At 36.2% G+C, this 20,259-nt stretch overlaps 3 protein-coding genes, 1 long non-coding RNA gene and 2 other non-coding genes across 6 annotated transcripts; 1 reads left to right on the top strand and 5 right to left on the bottom strand.

Moving 5' to 3' along the window:
- Positions 1-148: 148 nt before the first annotated feature.
- LOC146162777 (uncharacterized) lies at positions 149-822 on the bottom strand. Its single transcript, XR_014494636.1, has 3 exons — positions 760-822; positions 359-436; positions 149-261 (listed from the first exon to the last, which is right to left on the bottom strand). It is a non-coding gene; the product is annotated as an uncharacterized LOC146162777 (long non-coding RNA).
- Positions 823-2,615: 1,793 nt separating this feature from the next.
- Positions 2,616-7,842, bottom strand: LOC146162776 (uncharacterized). The gene is made up of 5 exons (XM_083385301.1): positions 7,768-7,842; positions 6,765-6,932; positions 4,075-4,152; positions 3,835-3,987; positions 2,616-2,950 (listed from the first exon to the last, which is right to left on the bottom strand). The coding sequence occupies exons 1-5, from the start codon at positions 7,829-7,831 to the stop codon at positions 2,616-2,618; spliced, it is 798 nt and encodes a 265-aa protein (XP_083241427.1). The 5' UTR covers positions 7,832-7,842.
- A 917-nt stretch (positions 7,843-8,759) lies between these two features.
- Positions 8,760-12,816, bottom strand: LOC146162775 (uncharacterized). The gene is made up of 4 exons (XM_083385778.1): positions 12,724-12,816; positions 11,174-11,390; positions 10,577-10,759; positions 8,760-9,789 (listed from the first exon to the last, which is right to left on the bottom strand). Exons 1-4 carry the CDS (start codon positions 12,814-12,816, stop codon positions 9,155-9,157), a joined length of 1,128 nt encoding a protein of 375 aa, XP_083241904.1. The 3' UTR covers positions 8,760-9,154.
- Positions 12,817-13,902: 1,086 nt separating this feature from the next.
- On the bottom strand, positions 13,903-13,973 carry Trnag-gcc (transfer RNA glycine (anticodon GCC)). The gene has a single exon. It is a non-coding gene; the product is annotated as a tRNA-Gly (tRNA).
- Positions 13,974-13,978: 5 nt separating this feature from the next.
- Positions 13,979-14,050, bottom strand: Trnae-uuc (transfer RNA glutamic acid (anticodon UUC)). Its single transcript has one exon. It is a non-coding gene; the product is annotated as a tRNA-Glu (tRNA).
- Positions 14,051-14,312: 262 nt separating this feature from the next.
- On the top strand, positions 14,313-19,419 carry LOC146162772 (splicing factor YJU2-like). The gene is made up of 7 exons (XM_083384564.1): positions 14,313-14,453; positions 14,867-14,967; positions 15,755-15,899; positions 16,114-16,245; positions 16,689-16,870; positions 17,059-17,194; positions 18,078-19,419. Exons 1-7 carry the CDS (start codon positions 14,430-14,432, stop codon positions 18,357-18,359), a joined length of 1,002 nt encoding a protein of 333 aa, XP_083240690.1. The 5' UTR covers positions 14,313-14,429; the 3' UTR covers positions 18,360-19,419.
- The last annotated feature ends 840 nt before the right edge of the window (positions 19,420-20,259 follow it).

Below are 20,259 nucleotides of genomic sequence, written 5' to 3'. Positions count from 1 at the left end.
ATTACAGATGATTTATTAAATTGAGTTTCAATGTATTGTGAAGTTTTATTTTTTTACGTATAACATAAGGAAGTTTTAATAAAAAAATTGCCTAGTCCTTTATAATGTATAGTTTACCGTTGTATTGACATAAGTAGTAACGATTTGCAGTGCAGAATGAATCTCCCCAAAGCCAAGTATAACCAAACGTTCCACTTGTACCAGCTAAGAGCATACAATGACCGCTTCCTTGGGCTTTGCCGCCCGGCCATTGGTTGTAACCTGCCGTGGTTCAAATTCAAAAGTCAGTAATTTTGGTGATGTCGCAAAAACGAAATTCATTTAAAGCAAAACACGGAAAATGCTGTTTAATCTTTACCTGATGAGCTGACCTTAATTCCTCCAGGCCACAAAAACTCGCTGCTTGCAGATGTTCGTTTACCACCCAACCAGATGTCTTAATAATTTCAAACGAAACAAAAACAATGATTTAGTTTTTGAAAATAGTGTATTTTTTGAAATACTTAAGTGCAGTCATCGACTCATTATAACACAAGAACTGCGCCAGCAATTTGATTGTTGTACACGGCTAAAGCGTTTTCATTGGAGCACTTTCTTAATCGACAGTACACACATTATTACAGAAGTCCCGTGTCAGTCAACTTTGCAGGACAAAAGCTAAACCTTGTATCAATGTTTTTTAACTTTTTTTTGCAGAAAAATGCGCTTAAAAATACCTTCTGGGATAGTCTTAAACTGTAATGTTTAAGTGTAACTTACATGGATCGAATGTCTTTTGATTCGCCAGCTTAACCAGCTCTCCTTGCGTCTCTCCATCCAGGACACTTGCCAGCTTCCCTGCTTTATAATTACCACATGACGTAGCAGCTGCAGACTGAGTAAGTTTATCGTCGGAAATTGTAAAGTATCTTCCCTTGCATGATTCGCCTGAGATAAAGGAAACATTATCGTATATCTTTGATCCCGATACACTTATCCTACGGTGTACCAGTGGTTATTAAACTAGGGTCTACGAACCACTGTGATCCTTGGAAAGGTTTAAAGGGGTCCGCACAACATATTTAATTTTATAAAATGATAAAACATAATATACGCGAGAAACTTTTTCTTAGTGAATTCTATTGATAATAAATCTTTTGACAGCTTTTGTTCAGTAGGTATAGTAAGTATGAGTATCGAACTGAATGTTGAGTAGTTTTTCTACAGTAATCTTTTTAGTTAAAGTTCGTAATAAATCAAATAATTTTTATTTAGTTTAAGTTCATTTCATTACACCCGTTGTAATTTCTATATCGCGTTGCATAATTAAAAAAATATAGAATTTATAACAAGATACAGATTATAAGTTTGAATGTCTTCATTAAGCGTATATAGTTCATTTAATTTTCAAATTTGCAAAAAATTACTGCGTTTTTATATCGAAACAAACAAATAAGCCGCTTTCCCATGGTGCTGATTCAGGATTTTGGTTGTAGGGGGGGGGGGGGGGGGGGGGGAGATGACGTCACAAAAATACCTTATGACGTTACATAACGTGGCGTAATCAAGAAGTAACCTTAGGACAGCCACACAGTTCCCTTTTGCTGTTAAAAGGTTAGGTTGAAGAGTTTTTACTTTAATAAAAAATGCAACAATATTAATGTGAAAAAATGTAAGATTATTGTTTAATTACCAAATCTTTCACTTTGGGGTTGCGGTCAGATACACGACGCTTTGAGACTAAAATATTTTTGTCAGTTTAACATTTACGTAGTTAGGCAAAAATAGTTTAGTTGAGGACATGGCCACGTTAACCCCTGGATCCGCCCCCCCCCCTCGATTTTCCATCTCCCTTAACGTGGTAGAAATAGTTAGTAATAGGAGAATTACCTGCAACTGTAAGAGTTAACTCTTGCATGGGTCCGGCCACATTTGCTGCAACTTTACAAACGTAACTTCCACTATCGACCACGCTTGTTAATGTAAGGTATAATCGTCGATTCACGGTACCAGAGCCTGTTTGTGATCCTTGGTAAATTCCTGGGGATGTCGTTTTAACAGCAACGTTGTTTCTGGAACAGGTAATTATTCAAGTTACATGCTATTCGTTTTTGTCAGTGAGTTAATTTTAAAAGTAGAATGCAGACAAAGCACTTTAGTGCAACAGTCTCATGATCTTACCTGTACCAAGTAATCCGTGGTGTTGGTTTTCCACTTGAAGTACAATCTACTGTTTGTTGAACATTGTAATTAACAACTATGTTGCTTCTTGACAAGCTGATACTTGCAGGGACTGAAACAATTGTCAAGACAGATTTTAAATATCACAACCAAAGCAAGTCGCAAATCTAAAGCACCTGATGACCCCAATAAACGGGAAAGCAATAAGTGACAGTGTCCTAAATAGACATGGTGCATTGTTCGAATCCTTGTTTGTGTACCTTTTTATAACAAAAATGGTTATTTTTCCACATTTCTAAACTGTTCGCTACAATTAAAAAATCTTTAGAGGCACACAATGTGAGAAACACTGATTCATTGTACTACAAGAGTTCGATATCATTTACCCCGAAGCAGTCCTAAATAGGTTGCTAAAGTTAACAATTCTAAATACCAGAGGAACTGTTTTTTTATTATTATGCCTGGTAGCAACCGTTTATGTATTGAGAGATACTGGTCTGAACAAAGATCTCACCATTTTCGAGCAGTACAGTTGTACCTTCACTTGTAACACAAGAAGTTCCCTTTGCAACAAATCGTATTGTTGTAAACTGGGATCTAATTGCGCTGCTTATTGTATAGCTGAAGGTTGTTGTAATTACTCCAGTGGCAACTAAGACCTCACCAGAAGTATAATTAGCTATGATGGTCAGTGGTTCGTTGTAGAGTCCAGTTATTTTACCAGTTATCGTAACGGAATGTCCCAACTGAACACGATACGATGGGCTGTCGATTGAAATGCTCCTCGTGTCTGTGAATTGAATGTATTTGTAACTAATTTTTTCGTTTTATAATGGAAACCGACGAACGACGATGAATCATACGAATTTACCTCTTTTTAATTATTTCTATTATTTTCTAGAGTTTACGACGACTGAACGTCTGTTATATTGTTAAGGCTGCCCCAAGTCATTGACTTGGCAACTTTAAAACAAAAATACCTTCTCGAGTTTGTGAATTCCAAAAGTTAAGTTATCTAATATAAATTGTAATTTTTCTCAGGCAACCACACTATAAAAAATATGAAAGATTGCCAAACTGCCAATGTAATAAACACATTTATTTTATAATAACAAATTATGTCCAAGATTTTTGTAGTTCCATATTTTCCGTTTTTGGAAGGTTCAAATTTGTTAATTGCGCCGAATTAAATCTTAATTTCAAAGATCAACTAAAGCCTTCTCTAGTTAAAAACGTTTGTAATGAAAATCTTCATCGCCCATTGTATCCTTACCAAGCATTACTCCACTCCTTAGTATGACGTCACAACACATATTATCGCTATCCACTGACGTGTGACCAACGCCTAGGCAATTGGGATTGGCGTTTCTTATTACTAATGATTTATACTAATGGCTTCAATCACCGTGTTTGTATCGTGTGTAGGCTACAGAGATTTGTGAATATATACGCAACGATAACAAGAACGTGTAACAGATTTAGGCAGCCGCCGGCTCTCGCCTTATGAGTCAGTGTCTAATTACACACCTTTAACCTACTACGAATATACAACTTTTAAATGCTGTCTAACATTATCTTTTTTATATTCAATTTTGCATTTTTTTGGACATTTTCGTCAAAAAATAAAAACAGGTTTCGTATTTGCAAAGTGAATTAACTAGGATCGTTGCTTACCGTTGTATTGACATAAGTAGTAACGATTTGGAGTGCAGGTTGAATCTCCCCAAAGCCAAGTATAACCAAACGTTCCACTTGTTCCAGATAAGATCATACAATGACCGCTTCCTTGGGCTTTGCCGCCTGGCCATTGGTTGTAACCTGCCGTGGCTGATATTCAATAGTCAGTAATTTTGGTGATATCGCAAAAGAGAAATTCATTTTAAGCAAACACAGAATATGTTATTTAATCTTTACCTGATGAGCTGACCTTAATTCCTCCGGGCCACAAGAAATCGCTGCTTGAAGATGCTCGTTTACCACCCAAAAAGATATCTTGACAATTTCAAGCAAAACAAAAAACAACAATTTATTTACTTGGCTCCTATTTTATCTTGAATTTATAGATTTTAAACCTAAAATACCTTCAAATGCTTAAACTTGCATTGGCTTTAAAGGCAAAGTAAACTACTATTGCCAAAAGTTTTAATTTATATTGAAGACCTTGTTGAAACGACTACAAAGACGAATTCTGGATTTGTGTTTAAGGGGAATTGAAAAGCTTCAGATATGACGTCACTAATTACGTCATAACGTCACATCATAGTTACGTAATCGAAAGAAGAGGACCTGTTCTCTAACCAACTGTTGTGCAATTATGCAGCTGAAGTTAAGTTATGATTAAAGCGATCAGGAAATTTGCTAAAAAAATAGGTTTTGAAGGCGTCATGACCTTGTATCTCCGCCCTCCTCGAATCCACCCCTGTAATCTACAGGTAAACATATTAAAAAAACATGTGTTAGGTTGCCTTGTCCGCTCGGCGCTGCTTTGCGTTAGAATAAGCCATAGTTTTCTTCTAAAAGTCTGTTTTGTTTTTAAAAATTTACCTAATCTGTACTGCTTTCATAATATGTTTTTGACTTTTTATTAATTTTATTATTTCTCTTCTATGTATATGTATTTTCCTTTACTTATAGCCAGGGCTGCGGAGTCGGTTAAAAAAAACCCGAGTCGGACTCCGGCCAAAAAACTAAACCCGAGTCCGACTCCCGAGTCCCGAGTCCGACTCCGGCCAAATGTAAGATTTTGTCGAGTCCCGAGTCCAGCTCTGACTCTACAGTAGGCTTAACATATGTCCTCTTTTAGGAGGATTTGTCCTCTTTCCTCAAGAAAACTGAATGATCCTCCGAGGACGCTTAAAAATGTCCAAATATCCTCTTTTTTCGCATTTTGAGTTAGTTGCTCATACTTTTTTTTGCGCTAGCTCTAAGTTAATATTTAATTTTTGCAATGATTCCAATGGTTTCGCTGTGTTGTACACCACTCCTACAGCGCTGTACAAACTCTGTTTTTACCAACTTTAACATTAAAACGGCAAAAAATTTTCGCGCTCTGCGCGAATCTTTTCTACTTGGATGTTAACTTTTCTTAGCACAAAGTCTCTTTGAGTGCCATTGCATGTTTTCATATCATTGAAGGTATAACGGCCCTATTTAAACCAACTTATAGATAAACGATAAAATTCACCCACCGCTCGAACTATTTTTTATCCATGTTTTATTTAATTGGATAACAGGCTAGCAACAGGGACTCAAACTTGTTCGCGCGAATCGATAATGTTTTTGCAATATTGCTGCTGTTGTTTTTTTCGCGACCGACGACAAACTTCACTATTTTCAAGTTGTCTCAGTGATATTTAATTAAAAATGACGAAGTGCTTTTTTCGTAGAGAGGGGGGGAGGGGGCAAGGCATGGAAAAATTACCCAGGAGGACACGGCTAAAAAGATTAAGAACCACTTGTCTATGGCATCAGGTGTTTCTCAGCAGACACTTTCTTTAAATTTAGACAACATTAATCAAAATATAAGTTATACATTATAATGCTGAAAAGGAAAACTCTGTTTACTGATGAGCTATACGCCAGAAGTACGGTATCCGTGTTTTAGAAAAGGACGTGTTAATTTCGAAGCTGAATGCAATACTTGACACGTTTTTCTCAAACGTAACAATTCTACTTTCGTTTTACTTGCAGGCAAGAAAATGTCCTCTTTTAAGGTGCTGAAAATATGGTAGCCCTACTCTACAGCCTGTATTTTGCCCATTTACCCAACTAAATTAAGGTGGATTTTTTTGCAATCCACTCATATTGATGTCATAATTGATCCACTCACATTACATGGTTAATAAATATTTTACCATTTGCTATCGCACTTTTACAACTTACATTTTGCCGCCTTAACAGTTTTAAAAATTGATACTGCGCATGCGCACATCGGACTCGGGACTCGGGTAGTTTTATGCGGTCTTACTCGAGTCCCTAGTTCAACTCGGCAAAACAAACCGACTCCGTCGAGTCCCGAGTCCCGAGTCCGACTCCGCAGCCCTGCTTATAGCTACTGAAGATGCCAATATAGGCGAAATATAGCCTATGTTCCTTTAAAAAATCTCTGATCCTGTTTTTTTAAACTTTAAGTTTTATTGTTAATTTTAGAAGCAGTTTCTGTTTATTTATTGGTTAAAGCAGCGCTTATTTAGGCCTACAAACAAGTGTTTTTTTCCCCGAGACATGTTATAACACAAAAGCACATAACTTAATAAGCAAAATGTTTCTGTGCACCTATGTAACCTTACATGGATCCAATACTTCTTCTTTCCTGTCTTGGTCAAAGTCTGTCATTTATAAGTTCTGGATGGTAAAAGGGAAATGTATTTCGCCACTAAATAAGTCATCATCAGTTTCCTAATTCGAATAAATTTGCCTTACTTTGGATTCTTTATTTTGTGGCGAAATATATTTCTGTTTTAAATGACTAGAACATATTAATTACTGACGTTGACCACGACAAGAAGATCTAAAGAATATTTCTTCCCGTTTGAAATCATTGTCGTCATTTACGTGTAATGGCAAGAAGATCTTTTATTTTACACGTTCAGTTTGCCACTTACATGGATCGAATGTCCTTTGATTCGCCAGCTTAACCAGCTCTCCTTGTGTCTCTCCATCCGGGACACTTGCCAGCTTCCCTGCTTTATAATTACCACATGACGTAGCAGCTGCAGACTGAGTGAGTTTATCGTCGGAAATTGTAAAGTATCTTCCCTTGCATGATTCGCCTAAAATTAAGTCAGTCATTTCAAAATTTGCATAAATTACGTACCAACTATATTTTGGAGCATTATGTCTGAAGTTTCTAGTCAGACGCAGAGTAAATACCAAAGCCGATTTTGAATAAGGTAGCATTTTGTTAGCGTTTCAAATATTTCTTAGGATAATGGCTGGGGATTGTAGTTAAAGGAAAAATGAATATCAAAGCCCATGATACAGAAGTATAGGTATTATTTTGAACGTGTCGAATAAATCTTAAGATTCTTAAGATAATTGCTGGAGGTTGTAGTTAGACGTAGAAAGATTACCAACGTCCATATAGAGTAGGCAGCATTTTAAACGTTTCGAAAAATTCTTTTAAACATTGTATTTTATTTTTAACATTGTAAAGAAAGCGCTGGCGTAATGTACATTTACTGCTGAGGCGGATTAAAATGTAGATCTGAGATAACAGATATGACCCAACCACGTATCTTAGAATTCAGTTATATGTGTATATGGCCGTGAGGTGATAAAAAATACTGCGCTACATTTGTAAACCGAAAAGTTCTTTTATGATATATTAAGAAATTAAACTTTAGTCCTAGTCTTGACTTTTCGAGTCGGAATCCGACTCAATCAAAAGTTGCCAATTTCGTCGAGTCCCAAGTCAGGTTTCGACTCTATACAACCTGCATTTCACCAATTTACGTAACTAAAATAAGGTATATATACCGAAATCCACTCATAAAGTTTTCATACATCTTATCCACCCACAATAAGTATAGTTGGAAAATATTACACTATATGGCATTTCACCTTTACAATTTTATGTTTGTAGCCTGTTATATCAAATATACTTACATTCTGTTTGTCTTATGCTCCAGGTCACAGCAGTAAAAGCAAACAGCCAGAAGCGAAAATACATTTCACACTTTTCTTTTCTTATTAAATGAAAAGAAATGCAAGAAGTTTATGATTTAAAAAAAAAGTTTAAGAAAGAACTGAGTATTTTACAAATATCTCAAATTATATCCTTTTTTATACTTCGCCCGTTATCTATTTTTAACTATTTATTTGTCTACCTGGGTTTCCTTGCGTGTAAAAGGGTTTAATTTATCATATCTACTGTTAATAAACTACTTATGAACATTCATCTCAAGTTAAGCTTATTGTAATGCTGCATCAAACAATTTGCCAGACAGGATTGAGACAACCTATCAAACAAAATCCATCTTGTACATTTTACTACCTCCTAAATCGTTATGCTCCTGTATGGAATAAACAACAGCTTTATACAATTTATTTCAATCGTATATTTCTGCCCACTGACTCGGGCTTTTTAAAGATCTCGGGGGAGGCTGACACATTATAAAACAACAGGCGGATATTCTTAAACCTAATGTGTGGTGAACAACTGATTAGGTCACATTGCGCACCTGTCTTCAACCTACGAACCACGCATGTAAAGCATGTAATCACAACTAACTTTAGTAAAACAAACATAGTATGCGATAATACGTATATTTGCTTGACGAGGCGCCATATAAATTGGTACACGCTAATTTAGGATTAATCTGACTAACACCGTATAGCAATTCCTTAAACATATCTGTGTTTTGTATATTACTGTGTTCCTGTGCATATTATACAATATATATACTGCTATTCGAAACTAGACAAAACTTACCAACTATTCTTATTATGTTTTTTATTTTTTTTATTTTTTAGTTTTAGTTTTTTCGAAGAAGTGAGTAATACTTTAATAATTCTTGGCAAATAGCACAATTTATAGCGCAAGCATCAGTCAACCAACAACATTGTAAGCTGTAACATGCTGAAGCAAGCGTCGTGGCAGAACGCTTAAAGCAATTTGTCGACACAAATCGTTTTAGCAAACTTTTGTAAGTGAACAAAACTAACGACATCATTCTTTTAACTATTAGCGTATTTTTCAGCATGTTTTAACGCTTCAGTGTAAAATGGAAGTCAGTCAACAACAGCCCATTTCTCACGCCATTTTAAAATGACGTAAAGCGACGGGCGGGGGTCATGTCTACGTATTTCTTCCACATTTTTTACATTTTGGAGCGATTCTAAGAACCACCTCAATAAATCTAACCATGCGAACTACTGCAGACGGTGACCAAACGCCTAAGATAGGGGCGCGACCCACAGTTTGAGAAAGACTCACGTGTCAAAAAATGTGTTAAACATAAAACTATAAACAAAATAACAAAAAAACAACTAATTAAACGAGATTAAAGATGGACGGTGATTGCTTGACGCGTATATATACAGCCAGAAAAAGCGCAATACACAAAAATAGCATTCCAATCCAACATAGGTAGAAAGAGTAACCGAAACTCAGCTGCGAAATTTCTCCAAACATGATCAGCTTCATGACGTCACCCAAATTGGGGCTTCCCCTAAATGCTTTGTGCGCCGAACGCCTTCGTCGATTTCCGCCGGCTCCGTTTCCGCTGAAAGGCCCTAAAGCAATTCCGTCGCCGACAATTGGTACGACGCCGCCGCCCATAAACAAATGCATGGGGCTGTTAGGAGGCGGGAATGGAAACCATTGCGGGTCGCTTTCGTCGATTGTTTCCAGAACCTCAGGCGTGAGTAGATCAAAAATGTCCGTCTGGTTTACAGTTGAGTTGGAAAATAGGTAGTCGCTCCCGTTCAGTAGTGTGACGTCAATAAAAGCCGGCAGGGGGGGTTCGGTGTTGGGGGGTAATGAGGGGTCCAGCCCAAACATTTCGTCATCGTTTATGTTTTTCCCGCTAACAGCGCTGATGACGTTGCTTACAAAGTTTCGTTTTCCAGTTAATGTCTTTCGCTTGAGATCGGTGTACATTGAGAGTCCGCACAACACGAGAACGACTAAAAAACAAATAAATGCAAAAACAAATAAACTTCGACCACGCTACGTTTGCAATTGATAAAACTATATTGATTTTCAGCATTTTTTGTTCTTTCTTGTATTTTAGATGTGATAAAAGTGACAAAACATATTACCTTGTTTAGAATAGCACGAAAGTCGACCCAGTAATTTTTTTATCTCCTGGAGGTAAAATCAAATACATTTCTCTTGTAGTTTGAAAAAAAAAAAAAAAAAAAAAAAACTATGGGCACCGATAAAATTAAAATGGTATCTGATCAAAAAATTTTTTTTGCCCAAAATGCAATTTTGAGATCAAATTTAGTCATAATGTATTTCATACCGATTTATTTATAACACCGCGCCGCCAATATCTTCTCAATATATTGGATGAGATTTTTTTTATAAAATACGCACCATGTTACTTGTTTAATACCAAGTATTTTCAATCTAATATAAGCAGGGGTGAATGTACAATAACATTCTGTCTGGAACGCATGAATTTTCAGGATGACGTCACAAGGTTACGTCACAATGGGGCGTCTAAATTGAGGGTTATCGTTGGATGTCGTTCACAAATTTCCAACTAAAATCTTTGTTTAAATACTTTGGGAGATAGCGGGATGGCCAGGTGAAAAACAAAGAATGGCCTGGTAAAATTTGTATTTGTTTCAAAGATACGGCAAACCTGTAAAAATTATTTCGCCGGAATATCTGGACCGTACCGGCTTACGTTCACTGACGCTTATAGGTATAACATTGCCTCACACAAGTTCAACAACCACTTACATCCCAAACTGAGGGCTACAGTTCCAACAACGCCTCGCTTGCTCGTCAGTGGATCGACCTTCTTGTCGTCACGGTCCGGCTGGCACGCTGCTGACGTAATAAAGAGCTCAGCCAATAGGATCGCGATGCCGCCGATGAGAAGTAACCCGGCTACAACACGAATCTGCTGCTTTCTTTTTTCAACTTTGGAGAGAAAAATTGTTGTTATTTCGAAAGCTTAATTACAGGATTTTGGTTTTTATTTAATTTTACTGCGACTGCGTTGAAAAATCGGCTAAACATGGCGTTTTTAACTAAATGGAGGACAGTTATATGTCGTCAGTGATTATTGTAAAATTTAACCTGTGTTTTTCAAACTTTTTAATTACAGCAACCCTTTTATATCGTTGAAGTAATGTGTTTGCATCATGATTCAAATCAGAACTGATTTATTGGTATTGATAATATCTTGTGTGGTGTATTGTGTTTATATTTTCAACGACACATAAAGGACACCACGGTATTTTAAGAAAGCCGCTCAGAATCATGAACAGGCCCTGTGCGGACCACCAGTTTAAGAACCACAACTGTAAATGTTTAAACAATTTGCAAACTTACGCGGCGTCACTAGGTACATTGTTTCATCTCCTTTGGACATTCCAACGAAGAACAATCCTTGCTGGAGACAGATTGTGTCATCCCGGTCCTCTCCTGCGCTCGGATCCATCATAGATCTACCTCCCCTTCTTTGTGAGAACGGAGGAGGTCCTCCAAAAGGTCCTCTGGGCTGGTGGGGTCCTCGCATCTTGTGAGGTGCAACGTTTGTTCCGCACATCTGGAATAATGTTGATTGTGGATTTAAGTTGTTTGTTGGTATATCGTTGGGGTGTAAGGGGTTACGGGTTTGAATATGGGGACATGCTTGTAATTAACCATCTGGAATAATGTTGGTTATGGATCAAGCTGTTACGATGGTTCTTAGTTCACATTTCGGTCTTATGGCTGGAGTCCGAAATAATCATTGTTGTTAAAACAGTTTTGTCATTTTTACTCTAGTCCTTGCTTGTAAAACCACGAGTTTATCAATTTCATTAGTTTAACGCCTGATTCTTTTGTCAATGAATAGAAGTTGAGTTATTCTAACAAGGTCTTTGCTGGGAATGGATTTTTTTGCAGTTAAATTTTACATTGAACCCCACTTTGAGCAAACTTTTATTTCTTTACTTTACTGGGAGTTTATTTTAGGCCAAACCAAGAAGTTTGACGAAAAAACAACTTTCATAAAGAACAACTGCAATTTAATTCAATTTCGAAACCGGTACATTGTTATTACTTGCATTGTATAGAGAAATTGGCAAAATATATTAAAACTAGTGGAATTTTAAAAGTGCTTCACGACCCACCAGCCAAAGTCAGTGAAACAATGTTGATTGGAAGTTAAGTTGTTTGTAGGTATTCGCTGTTGCAATTTAATTCAAGACTGTTTATTATGCCCTAAGGGCTTTAACGGCAACAATGCTAAATGCTAAATGTGCAAACTGAAAACGGTCGAAATGGGTATACATTTGCTTATTCTTAATTTAAACAAACATTAGATCGTTAAAGTCTAATCAAAAATCTTAATATAAACAAAAATAGGATCTTCTTAGATTCCAAGTTTAATAGTAAACTATTTGATACAATTTTTCGTATACGATTAAAGTGCAACAAATCCAAAAGATTTTTCAACCTAACAAGGTGAAAATTTCATGGCACGATTTAATAAGTTTCGTTGACAGGCGATATCAGCCAGTGCGAAATGTGCAGCTGAAAACAATCCATTTGCAAATACATTTGCTCGTTCTTAGCTTAGCAAACAAAATAAAATAGGATCAATCTTGAAGCCGCTGCGCTGTCGCCAAATGTTATCAAGAGCTGCGTGCCACAAACTATTCAACGCCTATGCTATGCCTTATTTAATCAGCTGTTACCATTACCAATATTATTATTTAACTTATAATACAATTATATAATCTTTGTTGTAAATTTTAAATAATCCTTCATGTTATCAATTTTATTCGTTATTTCTTAGCTTCCGTCACAATAAAACTATTTCTGTAACCAAGGCACTGCTAAAAGCAGTAATGTAGCAACCTAACTTACAAAATAAATATCAAAAAAAGTCTTACCTGGACAACACAAGGTGACGTCACACCGGAAATGACGAAAGCAATGCCGACAAGCAGAAACAAAGAAACAAAAGTGTAGAGCCGCTTAGACATGGCGATTTATCTTTAATCCTTCGCTGTTTGCAGCTTTGACGATTTGAAATTCGAGTCGATGCCGCGCGCCCTGGGCTATGACCGCACAATGCCCGGTGTGACGTCACAGTGAGTCTAAATCGGTACGTGCGCCCGGGGGAGGGTTACCTTCCGGAATTAGACGCTCCCCGAATTTGGAAGAGTTCGTTTTGCGATAAATTCTTGGTTTGTTTTTATTTAGAAAAGTTTCGCCGTGTTTTGCTAAAAATATTTTGCTCAAAAATGTCGTTCGCCCAAAATAATGTGCATCGTTTTCATGGTGCATTATTGATTTTTATACAGATAATAGCTTTGGTAATTGCCAAAATGTTTTAAAACAATATAAATAATTAGAAAGAGAAAAATAATAACTCCAGTTCGCAAAAGAATACTTCGAGTTTTATAATGGGACCCATAACAACACTTATATATTAGAAATTTTACTCGTGTAGTCTACGCCGTAGGATATTACGCCATTCAAATTTAGGGTAATTGCATTCAAATTTTACTTTGAAAACTTTAAATTATATCAGTTAACTGTTACTTGGCTAAGGTGCAACATATGTACGGTGTTAACACATTATTACAGCTCCCTTGAACCGATAATTTTGCAGGCGAAGTTAGCGCCGCCCGGGGGTTGATTACAATCATTTTCCCATCCGGCTTTATATCTCAATGATAGCGATTTGTAAGATCGTTTGAAAACTTCAGGATGTTTAAAGTGTTTCTCAGGTTGAAAACGGACATCAAAAGCTAGACGTAAATGCTTTTCAAGTTTAAACTTGAACCCTGACCCTAATAATGTAAGCAGTTTAATCCCTAAATAAAAATGTCGTAGGATTCTAGACCAGTGCCTTATTTATGATATAAAGCTTTTAGAGGTTGGTTATAAATAGGTATTTAACGAAAACGTTTTTAAACAGATTAATATTCTTAATACACTTACAAATATTATTTTTTAACATTCAATAACAACACGTTTTTGAAAAAGTCACGCTAATTGTCATACATATTTTTCAGAATCAATGTTTTATGCTTAGCAAATGACCACAACCAAGCGAAAAAGAATGCATTGGCCGGGAATCGAACCCGGGCCCCCCGCGTGGCAGGCGAGGATTCTACCACTGAACCACCAATGCAAAGTTTCCTACACCGGGAATCGAACCCGGGCCGCCTGGGTGAAAGCCAGGAATCCTAACCACTAGACCATGTAGGAGACGAGATAAATACTGCGAAACCGTAGTATTATACACTATAAATTGTAGAAAAGAGTTTGAATTTTGTTCGTTAAACGTTGTAAACTAAATATAAATATTTACCAAATCTTATAGCATTAAACGCAGACCCAACCGTTCTTATCAAACCTTTCTGTGCCATACTTTCGGCCCTTCAATTTTAAATAATAAAGTATATGCCTGAATAATTTAATAAGTGGGGCGTGACCAAATTTATTTGCATGTTGAAAACTTGGGAAAAATTTCGTTGAGGTTTATTTTTACTTTCCTAAAATTAAATTACCTCGATTAGAAATAAAACAAACAAAAATTTGAGTGATCAATTCTTTATTTACTGTTAGCTAAAATCTTATATGAAGAATGTCGGAACGTAAGGTTCTAAATGTAAGTAAACATTCTAATTTTTTATTTATTTGTAAATAACTTATTTTTAATGAATATACTGTTGCTGCAAGCATTGTTTCAGTTGTAAAATTGTTCTTCCGGGAAAAATTTTGAAGTTCGAATTTTAAAGTATGATACAGTACCGGGTTGCCGGGCAAATAGCCTTTTCGTATTATTTTTTTGTCCATATCTTACGCCGAATTTCTGTGATGTATATACGATAATAAGGCTAGTTTTCTCAGTAATAAGCAATATTTTACACCAAATGACATCACTGGGTTTGTTTTGGACGGCATCTTTAGCAGAACGGCACTGGAATACAATCGGGTCAATGGATATATTTTATTCCTCTCTTACTAAATGATTGCATTCATCCAGCAAATTGATTTTAAAACGTGTACTTTTTTGTTTAGAAATACTACCCTCCTGATTATGATCCATCCAAGATACCAAAGCTTAAGAGAGCCAAAGATCGACAATATGTCATCCGAGTCATGGCTCCTTTTAACTTGAGGTAGGTTCAACATTTTAATCCAAGAGATTGCGAATTCAAGTTGACAAACAGACTAAAAGCTTCAACTAGAAATTCAAGTAAATTAGAACAATTTAAATTAACAGAAGAAGTGTTAACCAAACCCACCAATTTCATCAAACATAAATTTTAGTCCACCTTTCTTGAAAACCATAATTATTGCATAATTATTCACATTAACTGAAGATGATACAAGCTCATATCGAAAGGTCTTATTCCAGATGCTGTCCATTTACTCGACCTTTTTGGCTTTGCAACTTATTATCAAGCTACATCATTATTAAATGCCAGAAAAAATTGCTCATAATTTTGTTTTGACATTACACCTTTCTTTGATCTCTTTCACCCTTTTTAAACTCTAGTCAGAGTCGTGTCACTCAGTTAATATTGCTCAGTGAGTATATTTAAAATTAAATCTCAGAAGACACGAAAACACATTAAATAAAGCCGCTAGTATAGAACCAAATATCGTAGAATTGCACTAAGTCGTTTAATAGAGTCACTTCAATGAGGTGATGACTTGATAAAGATTGTTGAGTATACAAATTCACAATTAAATCTCAATGCACACAATAACACAGTGATTCAAGCTGCTAGTTTAAAACCGAATAGTATTGAATAAAAGTGTCAAGACTGCATACTCAGGGTGTTGGTCACACATTATTGTACACCGGCCGCATGCATTAATACCACAGATATTAAGGTAAATGGTTTGCTAGTTTTTCTTTACATACCTACATACTAACTAAAATTTGTTTAATTTGTTCAGATGCAAAACTTGTGGTAACTACATTTACAAAGGAACCAAGTTTAATGCAAGAATGGAAACAGTTCAGGAAGAGAATTACATCGGACTCAGAATTTACCGATTCTATATCAAGTGCACAAAATGTGTGGCAGAAATCACATTTAAGGTATTCAGATTATTAGCAAATTGCCTTTTTTACTTTAAAAGAGGGCAAGTATACTTTTTTATAAGATTGACCATTCTGCTAACTTAAATCACCCATCTATTTACCTAAAACCTACATTTTATCCTTCGGTAATAATCTGTGAAACAAATGAAAAGCACATTTTTTGAAATGCTCAAAGTACTGAGTGTTCTACAATATTTATTTACATCTTTAGACTGATCCTGAAAACATGGATTACGCAATTGAACATGGTGCAACGAGGAATTTTGAAGCAGAAAAAATCTTGGACCAACAAGAAAAACAGCTGCAAGCTCAAAAAGAGGCCGACGAATCAAACCCAATGAAGGTCATTTTATGTGCAAAATATATCCTGTATAGTGAAGGCTTAGATATTTTCCATAAATATTAGCTTAAATGTTCTGCATAGAACATTATAACTCTTAAGTTTTTAGTATATTGCTATATATATCTTGCTATAAACACTTATATATTTATAATCTGTCCCCTGTCTTGTAAACAACTCTTTGATTAATGTTAATTTTTTAAACAAATATTGCACACCCTTGTAACATTTTGTGTGCATGAAAAACAGAAAATAAAGTAAATTATTTTTCAGCAAAATAACATACTTGATTCAGTTTTTTTTTTAGTAAAACTAACATCATTTTGCACCAAAACTTTATTTTAGAAGTAAGCACAATTTCAAAAGTCAAGTAATGATATAGTTACTTACTATACTTAAACATTTGCTCACTATTCAAGCTTAGTTAATAACATTTATCTTCCTAGATGTTGGAAATTCGTACGAGGGATTCTAAGCGTGAAATGGAGTTGCTTGAGAAACTTGAGGAGCTGAAAGATCTGAACGAGCGTCATCTTGGAGTTGATTACGACGAGATGTTGAGGAGACGTCAGGAAACAGAGGAAGAAAGGATCACCAGGGAGAAAGCAGAAGAGGATGCAGAAATTAGGTTTGTTTTTGGAGGTTATAATTACTACCCAGTTTTTACCTTCATAAATTTGTTCATTTTTTCTCAGTTAAAAAACTATTTTTTACGACTTCGTTAAATGACAAAAAAGTGTGATTTGTATTGCTCCTAGCGTTTGAACTATATAATATTGTTTTGCTTTGTTTGAAAAAAAATCTTGTTTTCTTCAGGAAGATATTCGACAATGGATTGATCCGACGTCTGCAGGACGAGGACAGCGATGAAGATTCTCCTGCCACATCTTCATCCTCTGCATCTTCTGCATCCAAAAGATCACTCCCACCTCCATCGGAGATCCTTACTATTGTATGTCGATTAAGTTTAGCATTAAACTAAACCTATACCTAAGATTTGACTTGGTATAGGGATTGCAAATATAAAATGTACCAATGGTGCTCTTAAAAGGCTAATAACAAGGTAGCTAGCAGAAAGGCATATCAGACCTACTGGATTCATTTTGTTAATCTGCAGCAAATATGTTAAATGCTAAACATTGGTGGCCAAGTATTGTATGATATACTCTGCGCAACGACAAAAACGAATTCACCAAGCGTATCACACAAATTTTGTTTGGTTCACAAGCAAGAAAAGGCTTAAGAAAAGTAACCAGAGGTGAGATTCGAACTCACGACCTCGGCCACATTGTAACTGCTGCTCTACCAACTGAGATATGCCGACTCAGTGGTGGAGCAACTCGAAATAATCGTATAACCGTAGCCGGCTGCATCCTGTTTGTAAACCTACTTGCAATAACATTCAGACTCACGGGTTTCTTAATTACCGGTAACGTCGCTCTACCAGCTGACCTACACAGACTCAGATGATAGCGAGTCGATAAACAGCCATAGCAATGTTGTCTGCTGCATCATGTTCGTATAACTAGCCTGTGGTGAGGTTCGAACTCACGACCTCGGTCATACCGGGGCCGCCGCTCTACCAACTGTCCTACACAATATTAGAGTATGGAAGCCAGTCGATAAACAGCCATTGCACCGTTGCCTGCTGCATCCTGTTCATAAAACAAACCTGTGGTGAGATTCGAACTCACGACCTCGGTCATACCGGGACTCTACCAACTGAGCTACACAGACTCAGAGGGAGCAAGTCAAGAAACAAACATGGCACTGCTGCCTGCTGTATCCTTATAAACGTTTTTTTTTTCCTTTTTGTTCAATTTCATTTTTCATAGAACGAAACCAGCAGCTCCGCGGCGCCTCCAGCGTCGAAAACGCAGAAACTCGAAAGCAAAAAACGCGCGATCGCCTCGCTTGGCATTGTGAGGAAACAAAAGAAAGCGGAACCGAAAAACGACGCAGAGTCCGAAGTTTCAAACACAGTAACTGCCAAACCTGAAGTTCATCAAACTACAACCCCCAGTAATGCTAAAGAACCAGCCAAACCTTCAGGCCTTGGTTTGCTGGGAAACTATGGGAGTGATAGCAGCGGTAGTAGTAATGACTCGGACTCTTGAAGCAAGCGGAATGAATGCTGCTTAAACAATGCTTTGAGCTGGTTTGTTCCTGTTTAGATTGCGACCCTCGAGAATGAACAAAGTAAAAAACGAAGAACAGTTAAACATAGAAGCAAGCGGGATGTTTGCTGTTATTGGTTAACTGAAATAATTAAACAATGTTTAACGGAGCTGTTCTGCAGTTGTTAAGTTTGCAGTTCCTGTCAGTTATTGGCTCTGTCATTCATATTTTCTGTAGGGTGCGGTAAGCCAAAAAAGGTTGCGAGACGCTGTCGTAGAGTACCATAAGTGCCGGAAAATTCTCGAAGTAAAATCCAGAAACCCGTTGAATGCAGGAGCTAATTTTGTAGCTGGTGTACTTAACCGATGTTTAACAGAGCTAGTCTACAATTGTTTAAATTGTGCTCCCTATCCTTTATTGGCTCTGTTTGTTTCTCGCCGAGTATCATCAGTGTCGGAAATTTTCGAATTAAAAACGGAGGCCTGTTTTGTATAGAACAGTGGTTCTCAACCGTTTATCTTTCGTGGCCCATTTACGTTGCAAAAAAAATATGTGGCCTACTTCATTTTTATGAAAGAAAAAACTGTAAAATAGGTTTATAACAAAACACAGCAGAACATATTTCAAGACAGATTATTTATTCAACCGTGCATTAGTGAGATACTTGCGACTGAACAATAAATTTACATTTCTTTTCAATTCCTTCCCAAGCCATTATTCCTGTAAAATTAAATATAGTTAAACAAATGAAACTAAATCTAGGCTTTTTAAATTGGTCTGTGGCCCACCTCAAATGTTTCTTTATGGCCCACTGGTTGAGAACCGCTGGTATAGAAGCTAGGTATTTTAAGTACAAATTTATCCCCCATTTTTCATTATAAATTGCACCCACATTTGTTTTAATGCTACTGTCAAACTCGAGCAACATGTCTTTCCATGATAATCCAAAAAATATCGTTTTTTAACTTTTTTAGTTTAAACTGCCGAGTGTGGATTCTAAAAACAATTCATTGGGTTTCTTTTAATACTTCTTATTTCTGATTTAATAAAATCTGCCTTTTTGTCAAATATTTTACTTGTGTAATTTTGTCGTGCACAACGCAAAAAATGGCTTGAGCCCAAGTCAAGTCATTTGTGAAAAAAACTTAGCCAAAGTAAAGTATTTAAAAAAAGTAACAGGCCAAGTGAACTCCAAGTCAATTGACTGATATAAAAATCATAAATTAGTAAACTCACGATTACAAAAAACACGTTTACTAAAAATAACAAGAAACCACATGTAGCGATCTAGTTTTTTTCGTTAAACAATTGAGACGAATATCTCAATTTTATAATAAATTGTTAAACGAAACACTTAATTTTACCCAAAGTAATTTGACTCAATGACTTCAGTGCAAGTCATTTTACCGAACCGACTTCACTCAATTCAAGTTATTTAAAAAAACGACCAACTTCCTTTAATTTTTCTAATCGCGCGAAGCGCAAAAAATGCGTTTATTTAGTTTTAGTGGAAGTTGGCAAAACCTAATTGAGAGTAATCCGAAATGTTTTGTTGAATATGGATCAAAAACCATTAACACTTTGCTATTACGTGGTAGAATACACTGCTACCATAATCTGGTTAAAGAACTCAGTAAGACAATAAAGGCTTTTAATCCTCAATCAAAGTGTCAGAATTGATTAAAAATATTCTTAGAAAAAATGTAATACAAACAAAGCACATACCTCAAAAAATAGAAATAAGCACATTAGTATTTTCTAAGACACTGCATTCAACCTCGCATGTTTTGGAAATATGCGCGGACTGGTAAACCTGTGCTCGTAGATGAAGTAGGTCGAGAACCACCTTCATCACCGAGGAATTCTGCATTCTGTTCGTACGTTTTATTGATACGAGTG

The sequence above is a fragment of the Ascidiella aspersa genome, chromosome 3 (genome assembly GCF_963924565.1).
Source record: "Ascidiella aspersa chromosome 3, kaAscAspe10.2, whole genome shotgun sequence".
Classification (NCBI taxonomy): Eukaryota; Metazoa; Chordata; class Ascidiacea; order Phlebobranchia; family Ascidiidae; genus Ascidiella; species Ascidiella aspersa.
The sequence above is the reverse complement of the archived record's forward strand: the minus strand, read 5'-3'. Positions and strand labels throughout refer to the sequence as shown.

Excerpts from the sequence above, each read along its gene's own strand:
- LOC146162776 (XM_083385301.1), bottom strand. The coding sequence starts at position 7,831 with ATGTATTTTCGCTTCTGGCTGTTTGCTTTTACTGCTGTGACCTGGAGC. Across the intron at positions 6,933-7,767 it reads GAGCATAAGACAAACAGAAT|GCGAATCATGCAAGGGAAGA; the intron begins GTAAGTATATTT and ends ACTTAATTTTAG. Across the intron at positions 3,988-4,074 it reads AATTAAGGTCAGCTCATCAG|CCACGGCAGGTTACAACCAA; the intron begins GTAAAGATTAAA and ends ATTGAATATCAG.
- LOC146162772 (XM_083384564.1), top strand. The coding sequence starts at position 14,430 with ATGTCGGAACGTAAGGTTCTAAAT. Across the intron at positions 14,454-14,866 it reads CGGAACGTAAGGTTCTAAAT|AAATACTACCCTCCTGATTA; the intron begins GTAAGTAAACAT and ends TTTTTTGTTTAG. Across the intron at positions 14,968-15,754 it reads ATGGCTCCTTTTAACTTGAG|ATGCAAAACTTGTGGTAACT; the intron begins GTAGGTTCAACA and ends TAATTTGTTCAG.
- LOC146162775 (XM_083385778.1), bottom strand. The coding sequence starts at position 12,816 with ATGTCTAAGCGGCTCTACACTTTTGTTTCTTTGTTTCTGCTTGTCGGC. Across the intron at positions 11,391-12,723 it reads CGTCACCTTGTGTTGTCCAG|ATGTGCGGAACAAACGTTGC; the intron begins GTAAGACTTTTT and ends ACATTATTCCAG. Across the intron at positions 10,760-11,173 it reads AATGTACCTAGTGACGCCGC|TTGAAAAAAGAAAGCAGCAG; the intron begins GTAAGTTTGCAA and ends TTCTCTCCAAAG.